Genomic DNA, 27297 nt, shown 5'->3' with positions numbered 1-27297 from the left:
TCCGCGTTATAGAACGATGGGAAGGTGGTTTGTGCTCCCCGGAGCTTTGCCCCCAGCGCCCCCAGTATGCACAGCATCAGAAATGTTGCCTAGCATGCTCAGTTACCCACTTAAGTTTAAAGATTGTGGCGTCTACTCATGTGTTTGTCATCCTGTACCAGAAGTCTGTTTGTTCTGATAAATTGTCAATATGTACTTTCCTAAGAATGAGCACAATACACTACTAATCCAGATAGAGCACAGCCTTGTGAGCTACTAGACTCAGTGACACCAACAATGAGCACATAAAAATGTTTTCCCACCAGTGAGCTAAGACGATAAGCCCAAGGACATGAAATACAAATTATCTACATAAGTTACAAAGTCACTGAAACACATCCACCCACCATAAAGTCCTGTTCAGAACATCTTATTTCACCAATTGTCACGCATAATAAAAATCAATAGGAAAAATAATACTTGTCAAAGAATTTACTCTAAATCAAAATTATAATTATCAATAACAATAAGATCAAATAGTAAATGTAGAATTAGTCAAACATTAACATAAAGAAGATGTCAAGCTGTTCTAAAAAGATAATAAGAAACTGAGATAGGAGGAAGCGGGCAGAGTTGACTAATAACCGCCACCCTCCGGAAGCGGAACGTTAAAACATAACAATGCATGATAAATCACACTTGTAAACGCAAAGATAACCCGCGCACGTAAGCAGAAAGATTGCATTATGTAAGCTCTGTAAAAATGTATAAATACCAACATGTGTACCCAGTAAATTTACAGCTGCATACTCCAACCCGTAGTGTGTCAGACTGTCTTTCCTGCACCGATCTCTCAACTTTCCTCGTTCCTTCTCCCTGCATTCCCTCGGACTGGAGCCCACCGACAGGGCGGTCCGTTGCAGGTGGCGCCCGAACAGGGACCTGAAGGACAGGTAATCTTCTCTCTCTTTCTTTCTTTTTCAAGGTTGAGGGCGGCTCTCACCAGGGAGCTGCAGTCCCGCCGGTAAAGGCTGACCGGTTAAGTGTGAGCAATCAGCAGGTACCATGGGGCACGCATTAACCAAGGATATTAAAGCATGCATGGATGCCTCACCAGCGATAGTCCAAGGTATGGCCTATGCTACAGCAATGCAAGGACAGAAATTCAGCGCCTATATTAAAAATACCTTCAATAAGGGAGGTAAGGGGCCGAGAGCTCCTGCTGACACTTGCTACAATTGTGGCAAGCCAGGTCACATGCAGAAGGACTGTAAACAGTCCCATGCCAATAAGCCGAGGGGGGAACCGCCCGGCTTATGCCCTCATTGTAAGAAGGGGCGACATTAGAGAAATGAATGTAAATCAAAATTTCATAAGAATGGAACCCCCTTAAATAACAAGGGAGACACTGATCCTGAGGATCAGGACGTACAGAGATCAAAAAACTAGATAAGGGGCATTCTCGCAGCCCAGGCCCCAAGGGAGAGCAGGCTGTAGCTTGTAACACACAGCCTTTATCTACATTGAATCCTCAAGCCCCTGCATTTACTATTCATGACCTTTCACGGGGCACTCCTGAAAGTGCAGGTTTAAATTTAGCAAATGAAAAGAATGTCTTATTATCCAAATAGGACGGTGTTACTTTAATCCCCACTGCAATGAAAAGGCAACTTTTACCTGGAACGGTTGGAATTACAATTAGTAGAAGTTCAAATTATACTAAAAACTTTGAAGTTATTCCAGAAGTAGTTAATTCAGATTCGGAAAAGACAACGCAGAAGGAGGCGCCAGCAGCTACTACAAGATCTCACCCGCCGCTTGAAGAAAATGAAAGTACACTCGCCGATAGCAAACAAAACCACCGGCACATTTCCACTGGCTCCAAGACAGCTGAAAAAGCCCAGCAGAGAAGGAAGCTGGGGGCCCCCCTGCCCTTCGTGGGGCGGGCCTGCCTCCCAAGTGTTACAGCCCCCAGACAGCAGCACTGGCAGAATCCCAAGGGTGAGATTTAGAACCTTTATTATTGGCCCTTTGCCACTAGTAATTTGTATAAATAAGAAAAATATTTTTACAAACTGAATCTTTGTCAACGGATAAAATTCTTGCCTTTTAAACCTTCTAATTATCAGTTTAGCTGAGTGAACAAGTGACTTCATAGTAAACTGAGATCCTGTTTGGTGAAAAGTGAGTTTTTGAGAGTAAGAGAAATTAAACAGAAAGGAGAATGACATTGTGTAAAGAAAAAATCTTGTGTGATAAAATTTGTCCTAAAACAGAATAGTTATGTAAGAAAGTAAAAGGCAAAGCAAAAGTTCAAGAAAGTTTAGAATGTTTGTAGATGGTCTGTGCAGGTTAAATGAAACTCATAAAAGAGAATTTATGAAAGAATTTACATGTGATCCAGTTGACTATGTATTTCCTTTAAAATCTTTTAACTTGTAAAAATAACTAATTGTATTGCGTCCTTTAATATTCAACATGATAAACAAGTAAATGTTATGTTAATTATAAAAAAACCTTCTTATGTAATATTACCTGTAAATCTACAAAGCAATCCATAGTATGATAATACAGCATTACAAGTGTTAAAAACACTTAATGAATTAATTAGACCTAAGAAATTTGTAACAACTTTAATTTTAGGCATTGCAGCTTTAATTTCTATAATCACTACTTTTGCTGTAACTACTACAGCTTTAGTGCAACAAATGCATACAACATACTATGTCAATACTCTTAGCAATAATATAACTTTAACATTAATGACACAAGCTAATATGGATAATAAGCTTAAAACTAAATTAAATGTGTTAAAAAGGATAGTCTTAACTTTAGGTCAGAACATTAAGTACATACAACAGAAACTACAAACAAAATGTCACTCAGCATTTCAAGCCATTTGCATTACACCTTTACCATATAATGTATCTAACTCATGGAACAAAGTACAAGCACATCTTCAAGGTATCTAGAGAAACAATAATATAACACATAATTTACACAACTTACAACAAGATATTACAACCATGAGTCAAGCTCATTTACCAATAACTTCTCTTAACACATTGGCTCAATCTTTAACTAATGGGTTTAAAGCACTCAATCCTCTTGACTGGATCCAGTATATTGTGCTCATAACCATTATTAATTGTTTGTCATTTTGTGTTGTATTGTTGTTACCATGTCTCATACAGTATCTGTTTTCCTCTATTAACTCTATACGCCAAGAAGTCTTTGAACTACGGTTTAAAAACAAAAAAGGGGGAAATGCCGCGCCCACGGCATATAGCCGTAGTGAGGCAGTGCTGTCCGCGTTATAGAACGATGGGAAGGTGGTTTGTGCTCCCCAGAGCTTTGCCCCCAGCGCCCCCAGTATGCACAGCATCAGAAATGTTGCCTAGCATGCTCAGTTACCCACTTAAGTTTAAAGATTGTGGCGTCTACTCATGTGTTTGTCATCCTGTACCAGAAGTCTGTTTGTTCTGATAAATTGTCAATATGTACTTTCCTAAGAATGAGCACAATACACTACTAATCCAGATAGAGCACAGCCTTGTGAGCTACTAGACTCAGTGACACCAACAATGAGCACATAAAAATGTTTTCCCACCAGTGAGCTAAGACGATAAGCCCAAGGACATGAAATACAAATTATCTACATAAGTTACAAAGTCACTGAAACACATCCACCCACCATAAAGTCCTGTTCAGAACATCTTATTTCACCAATTGTCACGCATAATAAAAATCAATAGGAAAAATAATACTTGTCAAAGAATTTACTCTAAATCAAAATTATAATTATCAATAACAATAAGATCAAATAGTAAATGTAGAATTAGTCAAACATTAACGTAAAGAAGATGTCAAGCTGTTCTAAAAAGATATTAAGAAACTGAGATAGGAGGAAGCGGGCAGAGTTGACTAATAACCGCCACCCTCCGGAAGTGGAACGTTAAAACATAACAATGCATGATAAATCACACTTGTAAACGCAAAGATAACCCGCGCACGTAAGCAGAAAGATTGCATTATGTAAGCTCTGTAAAAATGTATAAATACCAACATGTATACCCAGTAAATTTACAGCTGCATACTCCAACCCGTAGTGTGTCAGACTGTCTTTCCTGCGCCGATCTCTCAACTTTCCTCGTTCCTTCTCCCTGCATTCCCTCGGACTGGAGCCCACCGACAGGGCGGTCCGTTGCAATGAGCCACCGTGCCCAGCCTAGAGAATGAGAGATTATTGAAGGAGATTCACAGTATCTCTGAGGGTTTCAAACTTACATGAACTAATAAAGAGAAATTGTGAATCAGAGTGTAGGAGAATCAAAAAGAAAGTTGAGGCTGGGTGCAGTGGCTCACTCCTGTAATCCCCACACTGTGAGAGGCCAAGGTGAGAGGATTTCTTGAGCTCAGGGGTTAGAGACCAGCCTGAGTGAGAGCGAGGTCCTGGCTCTAAAACTAGCCGGGCGTTGTGGCAGGCGCCTATAGTCCCAGCTACTCGGGAGGCTGAGGCAAGAGCATCGCTTGTGCTCAGGAGTCTGAGTTGCTGTGAGGTATGATGCCATGGCCGTCTACTGAGGGTGAAAAAAAAAAAAAAAGAAAGTTGAGCAGGGGTCAATTACTGTAGTCTTTTTTTGTTTGTTTGTTTGTTTTGTTTTTTTTGCAGTTTTTGGCTGGGGCTGGGTTTGAACCTTGCCACCTCCTGCATATGGGGCCGGCATCCTACTCCTTTGAGCCACAGGCACCGCCCAATTACTGTATTCTTAAAGTCACGTGAACTAAAAACCATTTGACTTAGTTTTCATATTCTTGATAAAATACTTGATTTAAGTGCTTGTTATTTTAAGCTAATTAATTGGAGCTCTTTAATATAATTCAGTAGTGAAACATGACATGCAAATCAATATATAGATACATAGACATATCGATATACAGACAGAAGCAATTTTAAAAAGAATTGTTTGCTGTCTCTCATATACTACTATTCCTTTTTATTCAGTCTATCAATCTTTTAATTCCCCATTTTATTGTTTTAAGCAATAACTACATATGCAGCAATTTGCCCTTAGTAGTATTTTGCCATTTCCGTAAGTGTTTGCCACTTCTAATACTTACACGTGTACAGTTAGGCATAGCTAGAAACTAGAGTACTCAGTTCTTCCGAAATTAAGGATCCGATTTTCTTTCTTTCTTTCTTTTTTTTTTTTTTTTATTAAATCATAGCTATGTACATTAAAGGATCTGATTTTCATCTTCAGTCTTGGCTTTTGTTTTCAGATCTCCATGAGCAGCTTAGGCAACGACTTTTCCTTACCCAAGCATGCGGAAAAAGGGAACAAATGGCTAGAACACAGGAATCTCTGTGAATTCCTGAAAGCTGGCGTCCTCACCTCCTAGAGTATCGCCATTTACTGTTAGTTTCTGCCCGACACAGTTAGACAGTTGAGGCCTCTCACTGGATCTAAGCTAATTATCAGATCTCAGAGCTCTTTAGTTTCGGTTACAACTTCTGAATACAGTTAGGATTACAGTTTGCTCAAGCAATCTCAGAGAGCTCAAAACAGAAATCGGTGGCACTTCCTAGTCTAAGAGAGAACTTACCCACAGTCCTCAGCTGCCCTGAGAAAGAAATGGACAACAGGTCCCTGGCACCTCTCCGGACTCACCATGCTCCTGGGGTTTCTGGGAGCTCTATCTCAGAAACCACTTTTGATAAAAATTAAATTTAACATCGTTTAATTGAGCAAAGAGCAATTCACAAATTGGAAAGCTAAACTATAAGAGATTCCAGGAGACTCTAAAACAGTGGTTGTCAACCTTCCTAATGCCGCGACCCTTTAATACAGTTCCTCATGTTGTGGTGACCCCCAACCATAAAATTATTTTCGTTGCTACTTCATAACTGTAATTTTGCTACTGTTATGAATTGTAATGTAAATACCTGATATGCAGGATGGTCTTAGGTGACCCCTGTGAAAGGGTCGTTGGACCCCCAAAGGGGTCGCAACCCACAGGTTGAGAACTGCTGCTCTAAAAGAAAATGACATACAACACTGGGTGTGGTGGCCCATGCCTGTAGTCCCAGCACTCTGGGAGGCCGAGGTGGGTAGATCGCCTGATGTCATGAGTTCAAGACCAGCCTGAGCAAGAGCTAGACCCCTGTAGTCGCAAGCTAATCTGCAGGGCCTGCGTCAATATGGGTTTATGGGGTGCTAGGCCTGAGTTCTATTCTCTTTATGGTAATCCTCATGAAAAAAACATAAAAAGACAATTGACAAAAGAAAGAACAACAAACAATAACAATAATAAAAGCTATTTCTGAGAGGAGATGGAATTAAACAATATGAATATTCACACACTACAAAGTACCAAAAATATACCAATACTAGAGTCTTTTACAAGACCAGTCCCTCACAAAAACCTTCCTCTCATTAATCTTAAATTAGGAAACAACAATGATCTTTTACTATCTGTTCAATTGGAGCTCACAGAGGGGAAAACCAGGAGTCCAACTAGTAAGTAAAATATCTTAACCAAGTTGCCGACTGGCCAGAGCTCCAGTTCTCCTCCTTGTGGCTTTTGGGACAGCACAGCAGCTTTGAGATCTTGCCTCCTATGCTGAGCAGTAGAAGTAAGGAGAAACATTCTCCTCCCCGAAAATTCTCTGGAAGAGCAACTCACAATTAAGGCAGATTAATAAGAGAAATGTTTATTTCCAAATACTGTTCACACCTATGGTGCATATTGCAAGGATACATGTGGCTCTATTAAGCATAGAATATAATTGTCTTAACACAATAATTAAGTAAATGAGGTGAGGGATATATTAACCAATATGATATAAACATTCCAAATTGTATATGAAATCATCACATTGTACCCCATAAATGCATTAATGTACACATGATCTACCTCTTTATGATTTAATTAAAAAAAATACAAATACCGTGCACATGGGAAGAATCATGAGAGTGATGACCCAATGCAGGTCAGCTATTTTCATACACATCTTTTAGAGGGAAGTGGGGGAAGATGAGGAGTACAGGTAATTCTGTACAGGGGTAGAAAATGGTGCTAAGGAGGACAAATGGATGGGGAAAACAGACTGATGGGCAAATTAACTTGAGAGATGGTTTTAAATGATTTCAGCCTGGTCTGGTTGCATTCTTTTTTTTTTTTTTTTTTTTTATTGTTTCAGGTTACAATATTTGCATTTGTTAGGTAAAGTCCCTCTTATAATTGTGTTCCACCCCTAAGAGGTGTGCCATATATCCTAAAATTGTGCCCATTAAGTGGGAGCTCACCCATCCTCCTCCCTCCTCCCCTCTCCTGCTTCCTTGTTCTCTCAGCCCCCACCTTGAATTGATTTGAGTTTTTCTCTTATGTGGGTGTGTGTTAAATCATCTACTGGCTTCATATTAGAATTGAGTACATTGGATTCTTGCTTTTCCATTCTTGTGATGCTTTACTAAGAATAATGTCTTCCACTTCCATCCAGGTTAATACAAAGGATGTAAAGTCTCCATTTTTTTTAATGGCTGAACAGTATTCCATGGTATACATATACCACAGCTTGTTAATCCATTCCTGGGTTGGTGGGCATTTAGGCTGCTTCCACATTTTGGTGATTATAAATTGAGCTACGATAAATAATCTAGTGCAAATGTCCCTGCGATAAAATGATTTTTTTTTCTTCTGGGTAGATGCCTAGTAGCAGGATTGCAGGATCAAATGGGAGGTCTAGTGAGTTCTTTCAGGTTTCTCCATACTTCTTCCAAAAATGTTGTATTACTATGCAGCCTTAAAGAAAGATGGAGACTTTACCTCTTTCATGTTTACACGGATGGAGCTGGAACATATTCTTCTTAGCAAAGTATCTCAGGAATGGAAGAAAAAGTATCCAATGTACTCAGCCCTACTATGAAGCTAAATTATAGCTTTCACATGAAGACTATAACCCGACTATAGCACAAGACTATGGGGAAAGGGCCAAGGAAGGGGAAGGGAGGGGGGAGGTTTTGGTGGAGGGAGGGTATTGAGTGGGGCCACATCTATGGTGCATCTTAGAATGGGTACAGGCGATTGCACTAATGTACACAGCTATGATTTAACAATAAAAAAAAAAAGAAAAAAAATGTTGTATTAGTCTGCAGTCCCACCAGCACTGTAAAGTGTTCTCTTCTCTCCACATCCATTCCAGCATCTGCAGCTTCCAGACTTTGTGCTGTGGGCCATTCTCATGGGGTTAGGTGATACCTGCTTGCATTCTTGATCTTCTTTCCTGCAATATGGTGAGATAACAGGGAGAGGAAGGGTCATCAGTAGTCCCTCCCCTTTGATCTTCTGATCAGATCAGTCATGCTTGTGTAGATAGAGGGAAATCCCCTTCCAATGGCCAGTTAATCTCTAAGGGACTTAATTCAAAATATTCTTTATACCAAGTAGTCATATTTTGGGGTGAAATTTCCTGAGCTCCTTCAACACTACACCTCGAAGTTTATGCTTGATTTGACTCCTAATTTTTTTTAATACAAATAAAAACTCCAAGTGGCTACCCAGAGACAGTACTGAATGGCAAACCTGCAGTAACTAAAGTTCTATTTCTTATTTTTGCAACCATTGTGTTCTATTTGTTTGTTGTAACTCTATTGTTTAAAGGCAGATATATGTAGTACCCAGAAGTTGGACAAGCAACTTCCTTGGTGGAAACATGGGAGAGTTCTGACATTTCTGGATTTGTCACTGAAAGCTTGGGACCTGTCCTCGAGGCTGCATCAGAGGAACATTACAAGTGGTTAAGAAGAAGAAAGAGAAGTTTATTACTTTGCCAGCAAAGAAGGAAAAATGGGGGATTCTCATCCCAAAGGACCAAATTTCCTATACGTAAGCAGAAACACAGAGCTTTTAAAGTGAGGGCCCTGGGTTCTAGGCTATTGTCATGTGACTGCAGTTAAAGATTCTAAGAGGACAAAGCCATGACTCCGCCCACCTAGTCCATCTCCTTCAGTGTAAAGAGCAAAAGACCTCCTGCCACCTCCGCCAGCACTGCCCAAGGCAGGGATGCCCATCTCTGTTTCTAAAACAAATGGGGGACATTTTAAAGAAACAGAAAACATTTTTGCTGGGTTTTTTTTCCAGGTCATTCTCTCTGTTACAGATTTGTCCTGGTACAGCTGAGACTGTGCAGGTGAGTCTGGGTGCATGAGGACAGAATATAACTGGGAGTTCTCCAAAATTAACTTTTTTTTTTGTAGAGAACAATGCAAATTAATGGTAAGCAATACAACTTATTAATTTGAAGCTTAAGTATATAATTAAAACTCAAAAATAACCACAGAAATTATTTAGAATTTAAATCCAAAATCTATTTTGTGAGAGAGGTATTTTATCACAGTCGTTGTGGAGAATTGCCAGTTCATGGTGACAATAAAAAGCAGCTCACCTTTTTTTGGTCTTATTGTTACCTATAAATCCTCTACAGATCATGCACTCCCTTGTTGCCTGCACCCTTAGCAAGCCATACACCAGCTCCCCTGCCAATGCTGTGGGCATCCAGCTGCAAAGGAGGCTCCACTGAGGTCAGACCGCTTTGTCGAGGGCCAACATCACACTGTCCTTCCAGCTGCCCCGACTAAGCAGTGGAAAGTGTGCCTTGAGAAGCCCCATTGTTGGGAGCAGAACTGTACACATCTCCCCATTTACCCACTCTGCAGGGGCTGTCTGAGAAAATCGCACCAGGGGGAGGCACCTGTGGCTCAGTGAGTAGGGCACCAGCCTCATGTACTGACAGTGGCAGGTTCAAAGCTGGCCCCGGCCAAACTGCAACAAAAAAAAAAAGAGAGAGAGAGAAAAGAAAGAAAGAAAAGAAAGGAAGGAAGGAAGGAAGGAAGGAAGGAAGGAAGGAAGGAAGGAAGGAAGGAAGGAAGGAAGGAAGGAAGGAAAGAAAGAGAAAGAAAGAAAGAAAGAAAGAAAGAAAGAAAAGAAAGAAAGAAAGAAAGAAAGAAAGAAAGAAAGAAAGAAAGAAAGAAAGAAAAGAAAGAGCTTAGTGGATCCCACTATGGAAAAGAAAGAAAGAAAGGAAGGAAGGAAGGAAGGAGGGAGGGAAGGAAGGAAGGAAGGAAGGAAGGAAGGAAGGAAGGAAGGAAGGAAGGAAGGAAGGAAGGAAAGAAAGAAAGAAAGAAAAGAAAGAGCTTAGTGGATCCCACTATGGAAAGGAATACTCATAAGGGCTGCCTGCTGTGGATCCGTGGTCACGGTGCCCTGGGCTTGGGTAGGGTTTGTGAGAGTAACAGAGCACCACAGGCACACCCTGGCCAAACTGCAACAGGGGGGAATGGAGTTCCTGGCCAGTGCTCAAGATTGAAGCCCATGCTCGTTCAAGGGCCATCATGGGGTGTTGTGAGTCTATGCTATGTATGTGTGTGGGTGTGAGAGATATGTGTTGGGAGGTGACCATAGCCATTTCAGCTTCCTGGGCTTACTGTAGGCTCAGAGCACACGGTCAAAGACAACTCAAAAGATTTCAGCTGGCGTTTGCAGAAGCAGCTGAGACTTCTGGGGAGGAGTTCAGCCTGAAACTAAGGAACAGACCTGAACCAAAAAGCAACGAATTCAAGAAGCAGTGGATTCTAGCTTAGGAGTTAAGCCATTTACTGGTAGCATTTCACCTGGTCTTAGAACTAGAATTTGCTGTGATCCAAAGCAGAATAAAGACATTTTGTGGCCCCTTTGGGAACTCTTCACTGTGGCATGGGCCCCTGGCTTGAAACGGCAGAAGAAGAACATGAATTTGGGGTCAAGGGCCTTAAGTGCTTGAGGCCACAGAACTGGGGCAATGAGGCAGTGGGGAACAATGGAAGATTTTAAAGAAAGAAAATGGGGAATGAGGGTGGCGCCTGTGGTTCAAGGAGTAAGGTGCCAGCCCCATATACTGGGGATGGTAGGTTCAAACCCAGCCCCGGCCAAAAAACTGCAAAAAAAAAAAAAAAAAGGAAAGAAAATGGGGAATGAAATGTTTTAGAGATAGAGCTCTGGAGCCAGTGAAGAGGGAGAACTGGGTAGGGGGGATGTGGATTGGAAGTATCAAGACCCATTAGGAAGGTGCCTGCAGAAGGCCCTGAAAGAAAGAAGGGCCTGAATAGGAGTACAGGATGAAAGGCTCAGATGGCCCCTAACCCAGTGCAGAGAAGGTGAGAGAACAGATCAACACGCTTACCACATAGAGACCTGAAGACTATGGCAGAGCACAGACAGGCGCCTCACCCCGCCTGATGGGCAGGAACACCTTACGGGGTGACAGCCCATTCTAAAGGATGATCCAGAGTGAGCTGGGCAAGAAGGCTCAGCAGAAGGCACTGGGCAGAGGGAACAGCATGTGCAAAGGCCAGAGGCCCAAGAGAGCGTGGAGCTTTCACAGATCTACAAGGTTTGCTGGGTATGGCAGCTGCCTGGGTGTGGGTGAGGGAGCGTCAGTGAGGCTGTCTCACAAAGGACTTGTACCCTAATGCCAACTGATGTATGTGGGGGTGAAAGGTGGGGCTTGAAATATGGGACTGAAGTCTACAAGCCAAGTAGGGGAGAAGGTAAAGACTGGAAGGCTGTTGTGGGCAGACGCTGTCTTGAATAAGCTGGAGAACTCCAGCTTTCTTCTCTTTGTGCTCTCCTCTTTACATTGTACTTTATGTGGCCATCAACGTGCTGGTGATTTCCCCATTCTAAATAGTTACCAGTATGGAGTCAGTCAGCTCTGTGGAGCAAACTGCTTGGGCAGAATAACCTCCAAACTTCCTTTCTGCCTGGTGGTCCCTGCCCCCAGGGAGTTGCAGGCTATGCTGAATTAAGCCCTGGACTAAGTCCCTGGGGCTAATGGGTCATTAGCCAAGGCTGAGGACGGAGGTGGCTCCCCGCCTGCAGGCCTTAGATGAGGTCCATACTGCCTGACTTGGGTTTAGCAGGACTCTGGGTCGCTCAGAGGGCACAGGGTCCTGCAGAGAGTGGGCTGAGGTGAAGCAGTTGAAAGAGTGAGAGGAACGGGGAATGAGGCTTTTTCCTGCCTGCTCTGCAGTGTCAGTATTTTGCTGAGGAGTTGAAAATCGATTTTTCCAGCCCATAGAAACTCAAACTCACTGAAAAGGAAAAAAAGTTGGCGTTGCTGCAGCAAAACTGACTGGAACTCTCTAGAATGAGTGTGCCACTCTCTTCCGTTTTGCAGGTTGCATTCTCTGGGAAGGCCTGCCGGGCTGGGCAGGGACCCATTTGAAGGGAAATGGCTGCATTTCCAGGTGCTGGGCTCCAGGCTTGCTGAAAAAGGGAATAAAACTAAAGCAGTATTTGGACTTTTAAAAACATTATAATTGCTGGCTCAGTTCAGACTGCCATTTCTAAAATGCTGCCCTCTACCCCCCAATCCACTGCCGAGGAACCCATGTGGGCTGTCCGGAGTCCTTTGAGTTTGGTTACAAGAACTCTCCTTGCCCATCAAGGCTCTCCATCGTCTCTCCTCAACTTCACCTCCCTCCCCGTGAACTTCAGATTCTAGGCCAGCCTGTCCTCTTACTTGCCCTCCCTGGACACTAGGCACTGTGTTTGTTTCTGTTTTTGTGTTTTATTAGCTCATGTCCTTTTCACCTAAAGAATGTAAAACCAGTAGAATGATTTCTATTCTTGCATCTTATTTTGCATTCTTATTTACGAAGCTTCCCCTGTCTCTCTTCTTCATCCACCCAAATGTGTCAAGATTCAAATTTGAGGCTGGGCATGGTGGCTTACCCCTGTAATCCTAGCACTCTGGGAGCATCACTTGAGCTCAGGAGTTTGAGACCAGCCTGAGCAAGAGTGAGACTCTGTCTCTACAAAAAAGAGAAAAATCAGCTGAGTGTCATGGCACATGCCTATCGTCGCAGCTACTTGGAAGGCTAAGGCAGGAGAATCACTTGAGCCCAGGAATTTGTGGCAATGAGCTATGATGATTTGTGGCAATGAGCTATGATGATGCCTCTGAGCTATAGCCCAGGTGTCAGAGTGAGATTCAGTCTCCTAAAAAATGAAAAGAAAAAGAATTTTTAGATTTGGACTCAGCCCTTCTGCTTTTAACTGTACTGGTGACCTCTCCTTCTCCTGGCCAAACAGGACCTCAGTGTTGTTCAGGCATCCAGCTCACCTGCACTCAGGGGACAAGGACCTGACCTCAGCTCTAAGTTCCAACTGGCTAGGCCAGTCATGGTCCCATGCACTTGACCATGACTAGTTGGAGTGGGCAACCAAGTTGTAGGGAAGAGGGTCTGCCTGAGATGTCCGGACAGGTTTTCCCTTTCTTACTTAAGAAGCCGTCCCCTCTCTTTGATTGATGGACTTTACCCTGTTTGTATGTTTCACTTGGAACCTGCCTTCCCATAGGTGGGAAACTAGCACATAGACCAGTGCTTTTCAACCAGTGTGCCATAGCACACTGGTGTGCCGTGAGAGGATCTTAGGCGTGCCATTTAAAATTTTAAAGATCATTAATGAAATTATTTTCAAAAGATGCTCAAAGCACAGCATGTATATTCTTTTTTTCACTCTTTTTTTGATCAATATAATTTCAGTGTGCCATGGAAGTTTAACTACAGGTTCAAGTGTGCCATGAGATAAGAAAGGTTGAAAAACACTGACAAAGACTAAGAATGGCTGAGTAGAGAAATGGAAAACACCTGCCCCATCTCAGTGTTTAATATTTAGTGAGATAATGCGTTTTCTTCTGAAAGTGACTGCCCAACACCTTCTAGGTGATCCAGGAGTTCTTAACCTGAGGTACACACACAGACTCTCAAGAGGTCCGAGAATAGAATTCAGAGGTCCCTGAAAATTGTGTATTCAACTGCACCTTAGCACTTCCTGCAATTATGAATGTAGGCAATAAGCCTTAGCAAATCAGAAGAACCTGTAGAGAAAGTCGCAGATAAAGATCATGGATATTTTCATACTGTTTTGGTTGCTGCAGGAATCAAGACCAGGACTCACTCGCCCCATGAACTCCATGTTTTATCATTTGTGTAAATTAGATCTCCTCCTCCTGCAACCCCCTTGATGGCAGATAAGCTGGCATCCATTCCCTCAGACCTAATAGCACTTGCACAGCTCTGGTCACCCCAGAGATGATTGCTGATGTCACTTCACCTCTGAGCGTGACCCTGAGGGAAGTGGCATGGAAAGGCACACTTGTCTTTTGTGACTTCAATCAGCCAAGCCCCAACATTCTTGTTTTCCTTCACCTGAGTTGCAGGCCCAAGGGCCTTATGAATTTCCCTAGAGCAAAATGAGTCATAATTAAACAAAAGATCAGTGTTTAGAATTATGAACATAGATACAGGAAGGTAGATGTAAAGAAAAGATAAGAAATCTCACTCCGGAGAGGCAGGCAGGAAGAAGTTTTCCTTAGAGCTAAAATCAACATCTCCGTTGCATACAAGTGTCTCTTGGGATTCAGAACTCCCAGCCTAGTCTATTAGAGTCCAGCTCTACATGTTTTCATATTCCAAAGTCCTATTTATTAGAAAAGTAGAGGACTCTGGGAGGCCAAGGACGGTGGATAGCTTGAGTTCATGAGTTCAAGACCAGCCTGAGCAAAAATTGAGACCCAGTCTGTACTAAAAATAGAATAACTGAGGCAGGAGGATCGCTTGAGCCCGAGTTGGAGGTTGCTGTGAGCTATGATACCACAGCATTCTACCTAGGGTAACAGCTTGAGATTCTGTCTCAAAAAAAAAAAAAAAGAATGGAAAGAAAGAAAAGAAAAGTAGAAGGAATCTTGGAAGAAGAGGCGAAATATAGAATAGGAGGGTGAAAAGAAGCTCCCTGCTTGCCCTTAATTCACCAACAGCCAGGGTCTTAGTAAGGGTCATGTGCACCACCGGCTTGAATGTGTCATCCTCACATTTGATCCTTACCACCAACCTATGGAGAAGGTATTATTTTCCCAACTTTACAGTGAAGAAACAGGCCCAGAGAAGTTGACGGTAAATTGCAGACCTCCTAAAACTAGTCAGGGTTCTTTGGAGAAACAGAACCAATAGATCTATCTATCTATCCATCATCTATCCATCTTTCTATCTTCTATTGGATCTGCGTGTGTGTGTGCACATGTGTGTGCATTTGTGTAGAGAGAGAAAAGGGGCAAGGGAGACTTTGATTTATTATGAAGAATCAACTCACTTGATTATGAGAAGTCGCATGACCTGCCATCTGTAGTCTATTAGTATAATTTGGTCTGAGTCCATAGGACTGAGACTAGGAAATCCCAATCCAAGGGCAGCAGAAGATGAAATGGCATGTCCCACCTCAAGAAGGCTGGGAGGAAACAAAGCAGGAGCCTTCTTCTTTCTTCTACCTTACATCTTCTCAGGCCCTTGATGGATTGAAAGATGTCCATACATTGGGGAGGCGAATGTCCTTGACGGAGTCTACTGATTGCAATGCTAATCTCACCTAGAAACACCCTCACAGACACCCCCCAAAATAATATTTAATCCAGGCACCTCATAGTCAAGTTGACACATAAAATCAACTATCGCACCTAATTTCTTTAGGGTGTATCTCCTAAGACAGTGGTCCCCAAACGTTTTAGCACCAGAGACGGGTTTCGTAGAAGGCCATTTTTCCATGGGCAGGGTGGGGGGATGGTTTTGATATGAGTCAGCAAGGATTGATTTATTATGGTCTCTGTGCAGTCAAACTTGTCTGCTAATCATAATCTGTATTTATAGCCACTCCCCAGTGCGAGCATCACCTCCTCGTCTCCACCGCAGATCATTAGGGACCAGATTCTCATGAGGAGCACTCAACCTAGATCCCTCGCATGCGCAGTTTCCAGTAGGGTTCAGGCTCCTATGAGAATCTAATGCTGCCACGGAGCTAACATAAGGCAGAGTTCAGGTGGTGATGTGAGAGGTGGGCAGCGGCTGTAAATACAGATGAAGCTTCACTTGCTCCCTGCTGCTCATCTCCGGCCACAGACTGGTACTGGTTTGTGACCTAGGGATTGGGAACCACAATCCTCAGATATCCATAATTCCATGTGCTCCTATATAATGTAGTACAGGCAGTATGATGTCAATTCAGAAAGGTGAGTATTGGTAAAATGTTACTATATGTACGTAGTTCAAGTTCAAATTTCCCCAATCATCCCAATAATATCCTATGTATTTTTTTTTTTCCTGAGCCAGGGTCCAGTTAAAGATTACATGTGTTCTTCTTTAGTCTTCTTTAGTCATGTCTCTTTAGTCTTCTTTAATCTAGGAGAATTACTCAGCGTTCTTATTTTGTCTTTTTATCACAATGCATTTTTAAAGAATTCAAGCTGATTATTTTGTAGAACATTCTTCAATTTTTATTTGCTTGATAGTTTCCTCATGATTGATTAGATTCAGGTTAAACAAAATTTGGAGGGCAAGAATATAGGTAATCTCTTGATTAACAGAGAGGGAAAGTGGCTTTTATAATTCCTGGATCTTTTCAAGTTTGAGAGGAGCCACAGAATTCATGTTGTTAAGAGTATTATGTTTGTAAGTGAGTCATTAATAGTCTTGGGGACCCTGTGGTTTTTATGTCTCTTGTCCTAATTACTGAAGCCACTGGCATCAAGGCAGGCTCTTGCCTCTGCTGTCTGTTGGCAGCCCTGTTCCATCCAGACAATGCCTGGACCCAGGGCCCTGAAGCTGGGCCTGAGCTTCTGCCAGGGCACTGCTGTAGGTGGAGACAGCAAGGGCCACAGCCCCAGCGCAAATTTCTCTAGGGATTTGTCAGAGGCTCAACTAACAACATCTAGGGCTTTTTAGCTCTCTCTCTTTTTTCTGCTTGGTGCCCTGGCCCTCAAAAAGCTGACTCAGGAGGGAACTAGTGTCATTCATTTTACCAGTGGTTTTCAACCTTCCTAATGCCGCGACCCTTTAATATAGCTCCTCATGTTGTGGTGACCCCCAATCATAAAATTATTTTTGTTGCTATTTCATAACTGTAATTTTGCTACTGTTATGAATCATAATGTAAATATCGGATATGCAGGATGGTCTTAGGTGACCCCCCAAAGGGGTCGCGACCCACAGGTTGAGAACGGCTGACTTACACAGTACTTCACTTAGGCACAGGGTAAAGGAGGTGGAAGGAGCTTTAATGAAAACTGCCTGGCTGCTTTGCAGATCGACGCCATGAAATGATACAAACAGCAAGAGTAAATTCGATTGTTTAAACTTTATTATTTTGCTTACCAATATTCTGGAGCTTTAGACAAAATTGTGAAGGAGCTGTTATTACTCTTTGGTGCCTTCAATCCTCCTTTTATGGTCCTTCACAATTGTCTGCCCTTAGAGCTCCTAGAGCTCAACATTACTCTTAGCAGAACTTAGACCTGGTTTCTTTGTTCATGCTTCAGTGTAAATGGTTCATGTTACTTCTATGGCAATACTGGCATTTTGCCATGGTCAACAGCCGACAGAAGAGACGAAGCTTGACTTGTTTTGCATCTGCCAGGTGGGGAAAATATGTGAGTTTTTTATGTGGATTGCCCTTAAAATTCATTTATTCGTTGAATAGGAATTTATTGAGGCCCATTACAGCAAAGCCTTAGGGAAATAAAGGATGCACATAAAACTATATGGGAAAGAATTTACACAAATGGGCAAAATGTGACACAGAGCATTAAATGTCTTGCCTGAGATTACCAAATTTACTTCAGACAATCAATCCATGAGTCACTCAAGTGTTTATTGATTATTTCTAGATGTGCCTTTCACTATACAAAGAACCATGGGAAATACAAAAACTGTAACTCAGCCTATGACCTAAATTTATGATCTAGTTTGGGCAGCAAGACTATTCACAAGGCAATTAGCCAATTGTTATGGCCTGAATGTTTGTGCTCCACACCACCCCTCATCAAGTTCATATGGTGAAGCCCTAACTCCCAGTGTGATGGGGCATTTAGGAAGTAATTAGAATTAGATGGAGTCAGGATGGAGAGCCCTCTTGTGGGGTTATCTGCCTTGTGAGAGACACCAGGGAGCTCTCTTCCTCTCTCCATGTGCCATGAACATAAAGAAGAGGCCACGGGAGCTCACTGTGAGCTGGTGACCACCTACAAGAGAAGAGAAGCGCCCTTACACTGAAAACCTACCTTGCCACCACCTTGAACTTGGATTTCCCAGGCCTCCAGAACCCTGAAAAATACGTTTCTATAGTTTAAGCCACTAGTTTATGGTATTTTATTATGGCAGCCAGAACTGACTGCCTCTCCAATGAAGCAAAATAATCAGTAATTGTATGATAACCTGTGTGGTGTCAAACATGGGGTCATTCGTGGAGAACAAAACTGGGCCTTCGAGGGGGTCATCTTTACTCTCTCTGCTCAGGTACACGTACTACACATTAGCTTATTTTTGTTGTTGGAGGCGGGTACATATTTTTTTTTGTAGAGACAGAGTCTCACTTTATGGCCCTCAGTAGAGTGCCATGGCATCGCACAGCTCACAGCAACCTCCAACTCCTGGGCTTAAGCGATTCTCTTGCCTCAGCCTCCCGAGTAGCTGGGACTACAGGCGCCCGCCACAACGCCCGGCTATTTTTTGGTTGCAGTTCAGCCGGGGCCGGGTTTGAACCCGCCGCCCTCGGTATATGGTGCCGGTGCCTTACCAACTGAGCCACATACGAAAAAGTGCAAAGCCTGATGTTAAATTCAGACAGACTTCCCAGAAGTCCACCCGAGCTGCCGTCAGGCTACTGTGGTGTCTGCTGCCTTCTCATGCAAGAGGCTTGTTAGTATCTGAGTGTGGGAACTTGACTAAAATTAAAGAAAGGATGATATTTGTGCCTGCTTGAAAACAAAGGAACTCAGGAAATTTCACCCTAAAATGTGACTGCATGGTATAAAGAGTATTTTGAATTACAAGCCCTTCAAGATCAAAAAGCATTGGAAGGGGCTTTCTCTCTATCTGCATAAACCCAACTGACAGATCAAAAGAATAATTGACTTCCCTTTCCTTCCTTGTTGTCTCAGTGTATTGCAGGAAAAATGATCAGGAATGCAACCAGACCTGGCCCAAATAATTTTAAATATAATACTAAATAAATAAATAGAATACCTGCCTCTCAGGTTAATTGAATTTGCCAAGAGAATCATTTATGAGTCAATCTGTTTTCCCCCTCCATTCATCCTCCCTAGCAATCATTTATTGCCCCCAAATAGAATTACCTATATTGTTTGTTCATTTCCCCTTCTCCTCCAAAAAGCAGGTATATTGCTCCCATTGGGATATTGTGTTATCACCGTGATTCTTTCCATGAGCATGGCAAATAAACCCCTCTCATTAATTGGCCTTGATCATAAGTTGATTTTTCAATGAGGGGGAAAGAGCAAGTTTCCCCTCATCCCTACACTAGTAAGGTTTGTAAGTTTGGCAAAAAGTGGCCTAAGACCAGCTTTCCTCACAATGAACCACCTGCGGGGAGAGAGTGGTAAAAAGAGATGTAGAATCTCACCCTCCACCTATCCCCGGGTATTTAACCACAGAAACCCAATAATTACTGAATGGTCAAATTGGCTTAAGTTAATTTACAGCCCATATCTTCAACCATATTTTATTTCTATTGTTGTTGGTGAAGAGAAAAAAACGAATATGTCCTAGTGGTTAGTAGAGGATAGCAAGCAGTTAAGAGTTTTGCCTCCAATGTATCTTTTGATATATTTGAGGATTCATATATTCTAGATTTCCTGATGCCTTTCATTCCCCTCATCTGGGAACGTGGTGAACCCAAAATGGTGGGACCTGGGTTCTTATAAACTAACTGCTATTTCGTAGAGAATTCTCTCAATGGTAAATGAAAGTCAGACTTGGGGAGCCTAGGCCGAAGAATCAAAATGTCATTTTCAGCTGTGATTTTGGCCATTGGTGCCTGAGGCCAGGATGGGGTTATAGAAGGATGGGAATCAGAAGAACATGAAATGTTTCTCCTGGCTAAGATTACCCACCCCCACCCTGAGTAGGGTGGCTGGGGCATCCGCCTGCAGGAACAGTTTGGGCTGATGAAGGGAAGTTCCTAGAAAATAAGTGACGACCCATCAGCAGAGCTCAGGATTCTAGGGGCCAGATTTGGGAGCACACTCTCACTTATGTACGTGCAGACTGACTTGCCTATTTTAACTGAGGCAGACAGCTCCAAAACACAAACAGATGTTTTCTTTGCCCTTATTTTAAGGGGAGAGGCCTCCCCCAAATCACACACTCAGAGTCCAGTGGGGCATATGCCCCTAGCAATTTTGGCCTGGGAGATGTATAGAGGGGGAGACAGCCACAGGGTGCCTTTGTCTTTCTCTTTTTCCTTTTGAAACATTTAGTAGCAGATGAATTGGCATAAAGCAAATATAATGACATGCTAACTTCAAAGATGGAAAACACCATGGGTGTTAAATTCTGTAACCTGCCATGCAAGAAAGTATTCATGTTGACCTAATTTTATTTCTGATCTTCCTGCCATAGTTTAGAATAAAAATGCTGGTGGTTGATTTTATAATGTAATGCTTTTATGGGAAAATAATTTTCTAATGGCATCTTCTGAATAGAATATGCATTGTCCCAATAACATACTTGACAAATAACTCATAAGTATGAATAAGGGGTAGCCCCTTTGGTACAGAATTTACAATCTTTTTAAAAGGTAGAAGTATATAGGGTCATTCACTGTTGTCTTCAGTTATTTTTTTTTGTCTTTTATTCTTCTCATTATTCTTCCTTTATCATTATTAATCTTAGTTTCTTTGCCTTCTTGCATTGATTCAACCTGGTTGGTGTCTAAATCACTGGCTAGATGCAACATCGTTTTCATAATTCATTGTTTTCTGGTTTATTTTATTGTAGATGCTGGGAAGACACTGAAGAGCAGAGATCAAAGGAATCTTAGTAATCATCTGATCCAACTTCCTACATTAAAGATGCAGGCACTGGCATGAAGAAAAATAACACAGCTTCTCCAAGCTTTCACAGCCAATTAGTAGTATTAGATGAATTTAGAACCCAAAGTTTTTGGAGCCATGCTCATGTGAGGTGGCTTGGAATTTCGCATCTCGCTCCGGAGTAACTGGTGCAGAGGAAGAAGGAAGTGGGGAGGTTACCAGCCTTTCTCTGTCGAGGAAACAGGAAGAAAATGACAATTGCTCTTTTAGACATATCTAGTAAGTGAGGCAAACATGCCCACGATGCGTTCTACCACCTGCCCCTTCAGCTCCTGGTGCCCTAGCCTGCCTGCATGAGGGGAGCATTGGAAAGAGCACTGGGCCGGCCAATGCCCCCAGGTAAGCCACTTCATCTTCCTGTCCCAGCTCCCTGATATTTAATGAAGCCTTAAACTTTGATGGAAGCTGCCCAAGGTTTCCCGGAGTAGCAGGAACTAGCACTGTGGCCTTTTGCTATTTACGCCATACTGCAGCTCCCACTCGGGTGATAAGAGTGGAAGGAGTGGCTGAGTATAAGTAACCGAGGACGGGACTGGGCCAGCAGAGAGGGCTTGCTCCGACCGAGGCCTGCTGGTTGTCAGTGGGAGGAAACTGGGGCCCAGGATAGCCAGACGATCTTTTTGCCCAAGAAAAGCTATAGGCTATATTTTTCTGTGAAAATTTTGGAATCTTTAAAAAGACTGACAATGAATTCATCAAAAAACACAAACAAACTCCCTTCCTCCAAACCTGCTGCTCATATAAGACAAATCCCGAAGGCTGAAGCAGTCCCTAGGCTGTCAGTGTGTGACCTCTTTCCTAAGTCCTAAAAGAGGAGTATTGAAATTTTCATCAGACTGGACATAGGTAAACAGGACAAAGGCTCTTGAATTGCTGCTTGCCCTAGCATGGCAAGGCACCCTGGCCATGCCACCCCAGGGGAGATAAAAATACGTATTTGTCCTTCCTGATAGACACAGCTCAAATGAAATATTGTTGTCATACTCTCCCACTGCAACTAAATACAAAAATATTCAACAAGTCACATACTACAGGATGAAAAGAGCCTATTATAATTAGTTGATTAATCATTGTCAGCCTCTTGTGTGCTGATACATGAGTAATGCTTGTTGAGAGTATTGATTACATCCAAGCTAGGGTTCCTTTGTGGCCATCACCTGAAGGACACGGTGACCACAGAGGTCCACCTCATGTTACTGCCTTTTGCAAAGTGATGATGGGGTACACAGCCAGATGTAATTCAAGCACATCTTCCTACAGGCAAGGGGTGGCTACTGGTGCACTGCTGTATTGCTTTCAGCCTTAATGGGAATCTTTATTGAAACAGAAACCTAATTCCATTTAGGTTAATAATATGCCCACTCAATCTTCCTTTCCAGAACCAGCCTGATCTTTACACTTTCTGAGGGACACGGGCAGTGATTCCTCATTGCAGGTAGATATTTCATCAGATAAAGCAGGGTTAGGAGAGACTTACATTTTTATTCTAAGCTATTTTGATTGCTTTTTTTTTTTTATAGAGAAAGTACAGTAACTCTCTCTTACTCTGCACGCAGTCATGCTAAAAATGTAGTGTAGGACCACAGTAGTTGGCATTTGTTTTCCAGATGGATCAGTATGAAAACCAGGCAGTGGTGTGAGCTCATATTCAAGCTAGTATTGAACCAGGACTATTGCTATTCATTCTGCTCTTTTACTCCAAGCTCCCTGTATGATTAATGGCTATGGAAATAATTTATGGGACCAAAAGGAGGTTCTTGGAATGTGACAACCTGGATGTAATTTCTGTCCCTCCAACCCCCTCAACTCGTGAATTTCTTCCTCTCCGAACTCAAACAGCTGCTAACTATTACAGGTGGCTGGATATGAATAAGGCCTTGGGCTCTGGTAGGTTCTGAACAGAGAGAATGGTGAGGTTCCTTGTCCCATGGGCTGGGCGAGTACCTAGCAAATAATGTCCAAGGTGGAAAATGGAAGGCAGCAAACCCTGAGGCGAGCTGGGGCATCAGGGCAACATCAATGCAAGCCCAGTGGGATTGTGCTGAACTTTCCTGTCCAAAGAGGCCAACGAGGAACTGAATGGGAGGCTAAGCCCTTGACCCTGAAGCTGTGGCAGTGTGAGGAGTCTGGGAGACAGGGAGGTCCCTGCAGGTGCCTTGAGGGGTGCTGGCTGCTTCTACACTTCAGCCTGTGGAGACTGAGATTTCTTTACCTTCTGGCACCTGTAGAGCTTAGAACACATGAACCACTGTGCCTTGAGTGAGTAAATGAACCCATGGAGAAAAATAACATTTCATTTTTTAAAAGCCACCAGCCAGAGAGGGGATAATCAGTTAGAAAAGCAAAATACAGGTGGCTCGGTGCCTCACACCTGTAATCCTGGCACTCTGGGAGGCTGAGGCAAGTCTATTGCTTGAGCTCAGGAGTTTGAGACCAGCCTGAGCAAGATCAAGACCCCATCTCTGATAGTCTCTCGTATCAGAGACAGAAAAATTAGCTGGCCATGGTGAAGGGAGTCTATAGTCTCAGCTACTTGGGAGGCTGGGGCAGGAGGATTGCTTGAGCCCAAGAATTCGAGGTTGCTATGAACTATGATATCATAGCACTCTACCCAGGCCACAGAGTGAGACTCTGTCTCAAAAAGAAGAAGATGAAGAAAAGACAGAAAGAGGCTCAGTGCCTGTGGCTTAAGCAGCTAAGGCTCCAGCCACATACACCTGAGCTGGCGGGTTCGAATCCAGCCCGGTCCCGCCAAACAACAATGACGGCTACAACTGAAAAATATCTGGGCATTGTGGTGGGCACCTGTGGTCCCAGCTACTTGGGAGGCTGAGGCAGAGGCAGGAGAATCGCTGGAGCCCAGGAGTTGGAGATTGCTGTGAGCTGTGATACCACATCACTCTATGCAGGGCGACAGCTTGAGGCTCTGTCTCAAAAAAAAAAAAAGAAAAGAAAAGAAAAGACAGAAAGAAAAGCAAAACACATTCCTGGCAAAATAAAGTGGTCGAAGGGGCATCTGCATGGGGGAGTGGTGGAGATAGGAGTGTAAATGAAAAAACAGCGAACGTTGGTGAGTGGAAGGAGGAGAAATAAACATGATTCCAAGGGTGCAGGGAGAGGACGGCAGAAAGAAAACAAAATGACTCTAAAGAGGGAATCAGGAGGAAGCCAAGCAGCTCAGTGAAGGAAAAGGTGCTTATTGGTAAGGAGATTATCTTGTTTTCCAACGCTAAGTCAAAGTATGTGTCTACATGGAACCCAGAAGGAATGATTTGTTTTTCTTTTTTTTTTTTTTTTTTTTTTTAGGTAACATAAGATTTTATTAATAAATAGTGTGAAAGCATCAGTGATAACTATTTAAACGTTAAACTTTTATTTATTTATTTTTTTTGTAGAGACAGAGTCTCACTTTATGGCCCTCGGTAGAGTGCCATGGCCTCACACAGCTCACAGCAACCTCCAACTCCTGGGCTTAAGCGATTCTCTTGCCTCAGCCTCCCGAGTAGCTGGGACTACAGGTGCCTGCCACAACGCCCGGCTATTTTTTGGTTGCAGTTTGGCCGGGGCCGGGTTTGAACCCTCCACTCTCGGTATATGGGGCCGGCACCTTACCGACTGAGCCACAGGCACCGCCCTAAACGTTAAACTTTTAAACAGCCATGTCTTGACTTTAATATTGTGCATATTGGTCTCTATGGCACTGCAAATAAACACATGAAAATATTTCCCATTTTCATGCACAGGTATTCATATAACACCATTTTATAAGTTATTATGGATAAGATAAACTTTGTGATAATATTCATTTGGACAACTATAATTAAATGAATATTAAATCAAGAAACAGCCTATGTTCAATATAGCCCAGAAAACATTGTTATTGTCTAAATAACAATAATATTTAATGTTATTTAGAACATAATTCCTTATTTTTTTTAAAAGGGCATCTTTTGTATATGTGGGAGCTCAAATGAAAGCTGAGGAATGCATTCTTTGACATAATAACAAAATACACATACAAGAGGGTATCTGCTTCCTTCTCTAAAAGAAGCAATACATTTTCTCATAATCTCTCTCCAGGCATCCTTTCCCATATTATCAATGAAAATGCTTATAAGCACCAACCCCAAAATTCTGTCTTCAAAGTAAAGTTATTAAGTTAAAAAAGAGTGGTTCATTATGTAAAAAAAGTCAATTTCCAGTAATACTACTGCTAAAAATGACATTAAACTTCTTAGCATCCATTAATTGTATGTTTTCCATGAGTTTTCTATTATATGTAGATTTAGTTCCCTTAAGAAGTAAAGTGAAGTTTAAATAGTACAGTCTGTGGGGTGGTGACATCAGCAACCGCGAGTTCTTGTCCATCAACAAGCCCCAATTCTTTCAATGTCTTGGAGAGATTTGGCCTTGTTCGTTCTTCAATAGAGGTTACTGACTGTAAGTAAAGTGTTCTATTTTTTCCCTCTAATGTGGCTGTGATGGCTGGAGATTTCATTTGCAGAGAAGCACTATTGGTTAGATAATCCAAAACCTCTTGTAGTTTAGCTGATGGAGAAAACTGAATATTTTGAGGAAGCTGGCTACAAGCTGGGCAGTTATCCTTTCTTTCTGCTTCAAATGTGTATGTGTACAACCCATCTACATCATTGAATACCAAGTAATTATTAAGGGGAATGTATGCACTTGTGGCTATTTTAAAAACCTCAGTGGCACACACAGCTGCAATGACTGCATTTGTGGAAGCTACTGCAGGAATGATTCGTTTTACTACCCCTTGAGTGAGTCTGTATGTAACACCCCTAATACTATATTGTGATGCTCTCTCTAGGGATTTTTGGAAAATCCATTGAATATGTTCAGGATCATCTCCATCTAATAGAACCCCTTCTCCAAAAGGCTGCTCCTTAGGCCACTGCAACATCCTTACATACTCAATACAGTGTTCAGGTAGCCTGGGCATAGATGCAATGGTGCACATGGGAAAATTGATCTGTGGTGGATAAAGTTCCAGTGTGCACTCAATACAAGCAGTCATTCCAGGCAGAATTACCCTTGCATTTCCTTTAAAACCTTCTGTTCCACCATCTATCAAAGGAACAATGGAGCTTGGATCTAACACACCATCTTCATAATTTAGAAGAGATATCAGCATGCCATTTATCCATCTTCTGGCTATAATAGAGTCCAGTCCACATACAATAATATGAAATTGTCGATAGAAAGTATCGTTAAAATCCTGAATCTTGTTGCAATGTGGAACTACATTGCAGTTAGGAACTCTGTCATTTAGAAATTCTGCAGCAACTTCAGCCTTAGGTCTTCCAACATCTTTAGGCCTAAATAAAAATTGCCTATTTAGATTGGAAACATCTATAGTGTCCATGTCTATAACATGAATCTGTCGAAAACCAGACAATGCCAGGTTTTTCAGGAGCTCACATCCTAAGCCGCCAGCTCCAATGACTAGAACTTTACACGTATCTAACAAGAACTGGAGAGATTCAGTGCTGGGTTCGAAATCAGGGTGTGTGAAGGGTCCAGATCGCTCGAGGAACTTCTTTACATGGTTCCAGTGACCTTCCCAGTCTCCAGTGTCCCCACACCCACCATCAACAGCCATTTTCTCAGCCAGCAGCTCCTCTATTCTCCTTCTTTTCTTCTCCGGCTCCTCGCCATCCGCCATATTGTTCTCCCGAATGATTTGTTTTTCAACTAGAAAGTAAGGGAAAGAAAAAACAGAACAAAACACTAGAAAACAAATTAAATTGGAAGAAATAAAATTAATATATCACAAAATGTGAAATCTGAATTCTTTCTTTAAAAGACAACCTATTTTTAAATACTATGATATGAAATTTTAAAAAATAAAACTATTGGATTAGGTTAAAGACAAAATCAAACCTATCTATATAAGAAACACAACTAAAACTTAGAAATAAAAGCAGGTTGAAAATCAAGAAGTAGGTAAATGAAAGCAGAAAAAAACCCAACCCGAAACAGAAACATTAATATGCATGGTAGAATTTTTAAAGAAAAAGCACTATGGGGGGTTATTCTATAATGATAATATAAGAGGCACTACTAATAAAGAAAATATAACAATTAAAACCTATAGGCTCTAAACAACATAAAAGCCAAATCTAAAAGCAAAAACAATCAGAAATGCAGTGATGGTGGAGGTTTCCATATAGTCTTCCATGGGTGAATAGGTGATAAACAATAAAGACAGAAAGGAATAAATTAGTATGGCCAATAAAATTGGTTTAATGACTATATGTAGACCTTATATCCTTCAAATAGAGAATATTGTTTTTTATTATGTTCACCAAACA

At 42.1% G+C, this 27297-nt stretch overlaps 1 protein-coding gene across 1 annotated transcript; it reads right to left on the bottom strand.

Annotated features, from left to right (window-relative positions):
- Nucleotides 1-24992: 24992 nt before the first annotated feature.
- On the bottom strand, nucleotides 24993-26653 carry LOC128586576 (NEDD8-activating enzyme E1 catalytic subunit-like). The gene has a single exon (XM_053592525.1). The coding sequence runs from the start codon at nucleotides 26646-26648 to the stop codon at nucleotides 25257-25259; it is 1392 nt and encodes a 463-aa protein (XP_053448500.1). The 5' UTR covers nucleotides 26649-26653; the 3' UTR covers nucleotides 24993-25256.
- Between the last annotated feature and the right edge of the window lie 644 nt (nucleotides 26654-27297).

Source organism: Nycticebus coucang, chromosome 5, assembly GCF_027406575.1.
Source record: "Nycticebus coucang isolate mNycCou1 chromosome 5, mNycCou1.pri, whole genome shotgun sequence".
Classification (NCBI taxonomy): Eukaryota; Metazoa; Chordata; class Mammalia; order Primates; family Lorisidae; genus Nycticebus; species Nycticebus coucang.
The sequence above is the reverse complement of the archived record's forward strand: the minus strand, read 5'-3'. Positions and strand labels throughout refer to the sequence as shown.